The sequence below is a fragment of the Corvus brachyrhynchos genome, unplaced genomic scaffold, assembly GCF_000691975.1.
Source record: "Corvus brachyrhynchos isolate BGI_N302 unplaced genomic scaffold, ASM69197v1 scaffold22, whole genome shotgun sequence".
In the NCBI taxonomy this organism is placed as follows: domain Eukaryota; kingdom Metazoa; phylum Chordata; class Aves; order Passeriformes; family Corvidae; genus Corvus; species Corvus brachyrhynchos.
The window spans coordinates 2,544,018-2,551,968 of NW_008238355.1; the positions used below are offsets into that span (position 1 = coordinate 2,544,018).

A 7,951-nucleotide genomic window follows, 5' to 3' on the forward strand; every position below is an offset into this window, starting at 1 on the left:
CCTCAGCCACCAAGATGTTTTCATATTCTAATGAGCTGTAGAATTAAAGTGAGTGGATAATTTTGACACCAGGCAAATTTTAGTGAATTGTTTTTGTGTTTGATTTCCTAGAGCAGTGCAGGAGGAGCTCACTGTTTCCCAGACCTTCGCGTTGGTGTATTCAAAGAAATTGTACCTATGGGTGTTGATCCAAAGATAGTGTCTTATAAGGAAACTGGTAAGTGTATGTAATGAAAAATAAAGCCTCTCACCCAAGTGAGAGGTGAGTGAAGAGTAAAATACCTTCATCAAAAAGATTTCCCTTTGCACAATGGCCAGGACTCAGGAGAAATAGATACAGAAATCTAGTAGTCAAAAGCTACTGCTGCAGAGAATTTGCTGGCCCAGGTTTTGGCTAGCTTAGTGTGTGGTTGCCTCAGAAAACTCCAGAATTAACTTCCCATTTTGTGGGAAGAGTTCAGATGACATGAAGCAGTTACCTTGCAGGGACTGCTGACTTGGCATTACTTGTTTTGGAGCTAACAGCCATGCTCCTGCCTTCTGCGCTAAGCAGATCCAAGTTCTGCATGAACTGCGACTGCGTTTGTTTTGTGCTACCTGTAGCTGCTTAGTATGGATTATGCCTGATTAGGTGTTCCTGGCTAAGGATTTGCTGTAAGGATGCTTACATAGGTGGTAAGCAGGAGCACAGCAAACAGCAAATAACAGAGCAGCTTTGGGCTTTTTTTTCCACCAGGAGGTTTTGTTGGTGCCAAACTTCTACAGCATCTTTTTGTGGATTTGGAAGACAGTTTTTTTTGCTCCCATTTTGTGGTAGTTTGTGGGATGTATGTTTGGGTATTTCTTTCCTTTTTTTTCCCTTTTTCCTCTTATTTTGCAGCATTTTATGGAGATGGTTCCTATTACTCTGGCAGTTTGCATGTAGGGGTATTTTTTTATAAAAGGTAAAGGATTTTGCTGGTGGAGCTTTTTAGTTTTTCAATAGATTAGAAGTCCTAAGCCCTGAAAGCTGAGAAACTTTTTGTAAATTGAAGTTGTACTGAAAATAATACATGTATATGGAAGTTTTCCATTGTTATCAAGAAGAGTTTAATTTTAAAAATTCTATTTCTGCACCTCCAAATGTAATGACAGATGAGCAAAGGGAACATGTCACTCCCTCTTCTACAACTGTAAGAGTAGCCAGGGGGATGCAACAAAAGGTCATAGAGATAGGTACCTGTCTGCTGCTTCTTCTGTCATGTGGAACAGTGTTGTGTTTTCTGTCATTTGCGTATAGGAAGCCAAACATGGATAAACTTGGCTGATTGAGTTGGGATGAAAAGTCTGTGAACAATCACAAAAAATTTTTGTTTGGAAATCTGAGGAGAATCTGGATCAGTGATCTCATACGTGACATTGTTTCATAGTTCTGCTTCTCACTTCTCTTCTCCCCTCCCTCTTTTTTTTTCTTTTTGTTTTGTTTTATTTTGTTAAAGGAATCCATTTATCCCCTCCAGAATTTCATAGAGAAGTAGAACAGTATTTGTCTCAGGCCAGTCAAGGACAAAGCGATACCATCTTGCTGGACTGTAGGAACTTCTATGAAAGTAAAATAGTAAGTGCTGCTTGCCTGCTTCTTGCAGTGTATTACAGGTGCTGGGGTGAAGTATTTACGATTGTGAGGGTGTAACCTTACTGTTAGAAGAGATTACATACTCCAGATTGACCGTATGTGTACAGAGTGCAGTTTAGTAATGAATATTAGACACAAGCAGTAGAGGACCTGCCCAGCAACTGAGCATGGAGCCTGCCTGGCCAAGTGCTTATACAGTGTGGGGCAGGAAGAAAATGAAGCGGTCCATACAATATGAGCATGAATGTTTGAAGTAGCATAATTTGCAGGGATGTTTTTCAGCATTTTTTTGTCTTGTCCCATCTGTCAGAAAGAACAGGGGCATCCTGCTGTCACAACCACCACCTCTCATGCACTGTTGTGGTTTGTCCTCTCTCTGACAGTTCTGCTTAGCTCTTTCTTCTTTGTTTCAACAAGGAGACTTGCTGTGTCCAGAATCCTCCTACAGATTTTAACATGTTTTGATGAATAAATGTGGCTGAGGAGTTGCCTAAAACAGCTGCAGTGAGCTGAGTATTCCGGCCCAAAGTTTTGTTACTTTCTCTAGTTAGAGGCACAGACCTTACCAGTAACAGTGCTTGTAACCAGTTGCATGGTCATCTCTTGTAATTGCAGGGACACTTCCAGGGCTGTCTGGCTCCAGATATCAGGAAGTTCAGCTATTTTCCCAGCTATGTAGATGAAAACCTGGAGCTTTTTAAAGATAAGCGTGTCCTGATGTACTGCACCGGAGGGATTCGTTGTGAAAGAGGCTCTGCTTACCTCAGGAGCAAGGTAAGATGTCATTCTGAGGGCACAAGTGCTGGGGGGTTGAGGCTGCTTTAAGGGCACCTGTCTTTTGTCTTGCTGGTGAATTCTTACTGTGCACAAACTACCGAATGTGCAGGTGGGGAGATAAATGCTTCTGACACGTGCTTGTCTCATGCTGTCTGTCAAGGACCTGGATAGTTCAATGTGGCTCAGTCTGACCTGCGTGGACTAGTGTCACAGCAGTGAAAATAATTACATAACCCATTTCCTGAGAAGAGGTATTTGTAGGACTGTTATAGGAGGGCTTGAAAACACTCCACAGTGTTTCCACAGACTGTCTGGGTTATGCTCTGTGGTCATTACTGCACAGCTTGAGCATCTCAGCGTGGTGAAAATCAGCCAGTCAGTGCTTTCCCCAGTGTTGTGGAACTAAATCCAGCACGGTGCATTGTTCTAATTGTGCTTTCCATCCCACTCCTCTCCTAGATCCTTCTCTTAAGGATCAAGGGAACAGAACAGAAAGGTTCTCCAGAGATTTAAACCTTGGGTTTCTTTTTCCCACTGCATCAATGTGAACCGTGTGAAATTCTGCTTTTGCTAACAGCTAACTAAATAAAAACAGAATAATAAGCAGCAGCTCATGGGGGTTCAAAAGCATTAGATCTGTGATGCAGCAAACCTTCCTCAGGTGAGGAGGTTACCAGCTTCTTTTGAGTATAACATTAAATGAAGAGTTGGGTTCATGCCAACAAGCCAGCATTATGAAGCTGCCCAGTACTCCCTGGTGGCACTGCCCAGAGCTATGGCTGCACATGGTGTCATCTGATGGTCACTGAGAGGCTGCTGCTTTTCACTGACCCCTGGCATTTACAACATTTGCTTTGGGAACTCTGGCACACCGCCACTGCTGGGGTCTCCTTCAGCTTTTCTGCTAATATGCTTTAAACAGGCAGTGTGCAGAGAGGTTTACCAGCTAAAAGGTGGAATTCACAAGTACCTAGAAGAGTTTCCAGATGGATTCTACAGGGGGAAGCTGTTTGTATTTGATGATCGTTACGCCATTTGTTCCAATGAAGATATCATCTCAGGTAGGACTAGATAATGTAAGTGCAGAAGGCTGGGAAGCTATTGTAATCATTTCCAGAGGTGTGCAGGATAGGGACAGCCAAACTGGTCTGTGTAGTTCTTCCTCATACTTGGTTTGATCTCGTAGCGCTGTCACTTCTCATGATGACTATCAACTCTATGGCTTTAACATGTAAAACAGAAATGAGAGGAAAGGGGGTCACTAGCAAGAGTTCACTAAAACTGGGGCAGTAGAAGGAAGTATTCCCTGCAGAATAGCTCTCTTAGGAGCCATCTGCACCAATGGAGGCGTATGTCCAGCACTACAGCTGTTGCTACCTGCTTGTTGCCCACAGTGCTGATCAGACTGTGGTTTGCCAAGTGACCAAAGTTTTAAATAGTTCTCCTGCTGCCAGCAGTCCTCTGCTTCAGTAGTCTCATAGAATATCAACAAAGACTGCCAGGTATTGGGAGAGTAGTGGCACTATACTCTATGGCACTTTGTTATTTTCATGCTTAAGAAATTCTATATCCAGTAGAATTTCAGTGGCCTCTAGTTGAAGTTGTTAAGAACATTGCCTGATCTTCTGGCTGCGATTGCTCTTCAGTTGCTGGAAATTAAGTAATCTCTTATTTTGCTACCAGTTGCCAGGCACAAGAAGTAGCTGGAATTTAGCTCTAGCTCTACGGAAACAGTGCTGTTTTTACTCTGAGTTGGTAACTTTTCAAGTATAACCCCCATTCCTCCTCTGCAATTACTCTATACATCTTGAAGGGGCCCAACTTGTTGTGGAAACAGAACACACTCTGGATACATTACAGCCATCCCTATGGAAGTTTCAAGGGGGAGTGCTGTGGTATCCACCTTCTTGGTGGTACAGCTAAACTGGGATGTAGTTTTCAGTTAAAGAAGTTAAAACCTGTGGTGTTTTGGAAGGACTCTACCAGGACTGCAAATGGCACCCTGTCTGCACAAGCCATTGCTTGTAGATGGAAGGAAGTTCCATAACATCCCCTTCACCAGCAGGTGACATTCCTGCGTACTGACTTAGTTGCCACCTGCATGTCTTCTTCTCTTGGCAGCAAGAATCTCTAAATCTGTCTGTTCAGAACTAGAGAAAGCAGTGGTGAGCACTCTCCTCTTTTCCAGAGAGAAAACTGTCTTAGGTAAAAAAGGTGTTTTAAAATGAACTAGCTTCTAGAAGATCAAGCTAAACAGGAATTAAAAACCTGCAAGACGATAGCCACTTAAATGAGAGCTGGCAACCCCCTGCTGCCTTGGCAAGCCCTCTGCAAGGGAACAGCCAGACCAGTATGGGTATTAACTTTTTATTTTCCTCCTCCCTCCAGCATGCAGATACTGTGGGGTGCTGTGGGACCAGTATAAACTTTGTTCCAGTCAGCACTGCCGGCAGCTTGTCCTGACGTGTCCAAGTTGTTGCAACAAAGGTCTTACAGCTTGCTGTCCTGTTTGTCAAGAGAAGGAGCTCAAGGTGACTTCAAGGGCTTCAGGACAGACACTTAAGGAGGAATGTGAGTGTACAAGGAGACGACCAAGGGTACCAATTGAAAATGTCTCACCAAGGATGCTGGACACAGGGAAAGATTAAGCTGTTTAATTGGCTAATCTGGCATGTGCTCATGTGAAGGGCTTCCGTAACCAGATCTCTATTTGCTAATCAGTTAGGTTTGGAAATTATGAAAATACGTTGGCTTGGAAAGTCCTGTTCATATGCTGCCTTTAAACATAGAGTATGCCCTCAAAACCGTCCATTACTTGCCTGTAAATTACCAGAGTGCCCAATCCATCACCAGCACTACAGGATTACTCTCCCTGGGTACAGTCTTGTAGTGTGGCCTTTACTGTGGGGATTTTGGAGCAGAGTATCTGCAACATGACAGAGCTGCTCACAATTCAAAAGAAACTGAAGCAACTTAAGAACAATTCAATTTTCTTCTTCCTGCATGGAGATCAACCTGTCTGACCTCTCCAAGGATCATGCATCTACTTCAACAGCTTGTAGTAAGGTGTGCAAACAGCAGATTTATTAATTTGGTGTAGGTATGTGCCCAGATTAGATCCTGAAGATATATTCCACATGCACACCATCTATCTGAATCTTCTGCTTTATACCAGTGAGAAGCAAGGCAAAGTTACCTGAAATTACTGACTTAACTCTCCTGTAGAACTGGCTGAAGGCAGCATAAGGAGCTGGAGCAAAGGTCCAGAGATACGGTTTGCCCAGCCATACTAGTTGTGACCTGTAGGATGAACAGCAAACCCAGTCTTCTTTCCAGTGCTCAGTCTCCCTGGGAACTGTTTTTTCCCCTCAACTTGTCAGTGTATGAAATATGCAGGGCTCAGCTCTGCTTGCACTAAAAAAACCTGACAGCTTGAAGCATGTTGAAACAGGCACACAAAGAGGGGAGCACAGAGACTGTCACAATACCAGCATCATGGCACTGGAAGTGATGCATGTGTGCATAAATGTCAGCAACAGCTATGAGAAGACTGCAAGATCCTTTATCCACGTTAAATAATTCAAGTTCTGGGGAGCATTTGTGCTTTTTAAACATGAGTTAAGTTTTTTAAAAGCTGCAAGATGTTTATGCAATTTCCAGCACCTGTCAGTGGAGAAATTGTCTTTGAAGGGACCTACAGCAGATGAGCTTAAAATACTGCCCCACGTGCTGTTTTGTGTGCCTGATGCTGTAGAATGTACAGAAAGGATTTATTAATAGTGTGGAAGATGTGTCTTGACAGAAAAATGTCTTTGAACTTTACTGTCATTCTGGGAACTAAACAGTAAGTCATTAGGACATCAAAGTCACTGGGTTTGGAGTTTTTTTACTGGCAAATGATTTTAAAAGCAAGAAAACAGTTTTTTAGGTTTCTGCAGTTGCTTAATAACAGTGATATGTTATTTTCATATAGATTGTAACTTTCTCCCATGGTGCTATTAATTCAGCAAGGCCTCATTGTTGGCTTGACTAGCAACTTAAATACATGGGCATTGGTTCCATTAAACCCATGACAAACATTTCTTCTTTCTTCCAGTATTGCTACCATGAAATCAACTGTCCTCAGGACAATTTCATTAATGAGGCAAAACCCTGAAGCTTAGGAATATTTCCTTTGGGAATCTTTCTAAGATAGTATTTAATAGTAAATCTCTGAACAACCAGTCCTTGAGAAGAAATTGGAGAAGTCCCATCAGTAGACACCTTCAGCACAAGTCTGACTAACCTGTGTGGTTTTGAGAACTGGAGTATTTGTGAAGAAACATGCAAGCTCTACTTGCAGGTCTGGTCTAGAGCACTGATGGGATCCTCCTGTGTTAGGCTAAAAAGAACACAATATTGTAATTCAGTTTTATCAGCAGGTCTGTAACACTGTAATCAATTTGTAATGCTGTTTCTGTATCACTTATCAGTACAGGATGGCAACAACTATATTTTATATGTAAACTTCTGAAACATCTATGATAAATAACCTTTAGTGCTTCCATTATAATTTTTTAAGTACTGCACAGATACACTTCACGTATTATGTTGGAGGTGCTTAATTCTGCAGAGATAAACACTGAAACCTAGCTAGTCTGCTACATGGTAGACCTGGCTACAAGGTACAATTCTCCTGAGAGCTCCTCAGCAGCTGGAGATTCTACCTCAAAGGCAGAGGGGAGCCATGAGCTCTCTTCTGGTCCTTGCTGCACTAAGGCATGGGAGGAGAAGGATTTGAGATGTACAGATGGAGTCCCATAAAGCCATGTTACCTCTACTGCAGAGAGGGGTCTAAGAGACATTCTTAGCCTGCTTCTTGCAAGCTAGCCCATGAGGGCTCTCTAGCCTGTTTTCTGGGTTAGTTTTGTCAGATTTATACAAATAAGGGCAAGTGAAAAGCTGTGTGTTGGCATCCAGGCATCTCAGTGGTAATGCCTGAGAGAAGGCACATGAGCTCCAGGAAAGGGAAGAATTTTCAGGATGGGCTGTGACTTCCAGATGCTGCAGTCACAGGAGGGAAAGTCAGATGGCTTTTCCTCCCTTTTCCTGGAGAGCTGCTGGGCCAAACAGGGATACATTTGCTCCTAAGTATCACCATTTTGTAGCTCCATTGCTGCACAGCTTAAAGCCTTTCACCACATGGCCTGATGCCTCAGCACCACCTGTCTCTGCTGCACCACCCTCAGCTGTCAGATGCATCCTGCAGCAAAACAGCTCTGTGAGTTAAGCCAAGGAACCCGGAATGATCCTGACAGCTTAAGTTACCTTTGGGCTGCATTGTTAATTTGGATGCTGCTACAGTAAAACATAGGAGAAAGTTCTTCTCGTCTCCTTTTTTTTTTTTAAGGGCTGTAGTAGTATCCCATGGTCGTGTTCCTGGTCTGCAGCTGCATCTCCTTGCATGTCTGTGTTTCTTAGTACCACCAGGATTTTCCAGGATAAGATTCATTTACATTCTGAAACCAAGGGAAGAGCTGAGCCTGTGTCATGGAAAACTGTGTGGATGGCTCAGCTGAA

General features: G+C 43.0%; 1 protein-coding gene across 1 annotated transcript in view; it reads left to right on the forward strand.

Moving 5' to 3' along the window:
• Positions 1-7,754, forward strand: part of TSTD2 (thiosulfate sulfurtransferase like domain containing 2) — a 13,883-nt gene extending 6,129 nt beyond the window's left edge. Inside the window, exons 5-9 of the mRNA XM_017735329.1 lie at positions 112-217; positions 1,479-1,597; positions 2,231-2,389; positions 3,315-3,453; positions 4,781-7,754. Of these exons, the coding sequence (XP_017590818.1) occupies positions 112-217; positions 1,479-1,597; positions 2,231-2,389; positions 3,315-3,453; positions 4,781-5,040 (783 nt within the window). The 3' untranslated portion in view covers positions 5,041-7,754. The remainder of the gene's footprint in view (positions 1-111; positions 218-1,478; positions 1,598-2,230; positions 2,390-3,314; positions 3,454-4,780) is intronic.
• Positions 7,755-7,951: the final 197 nt, after the last annotated feature.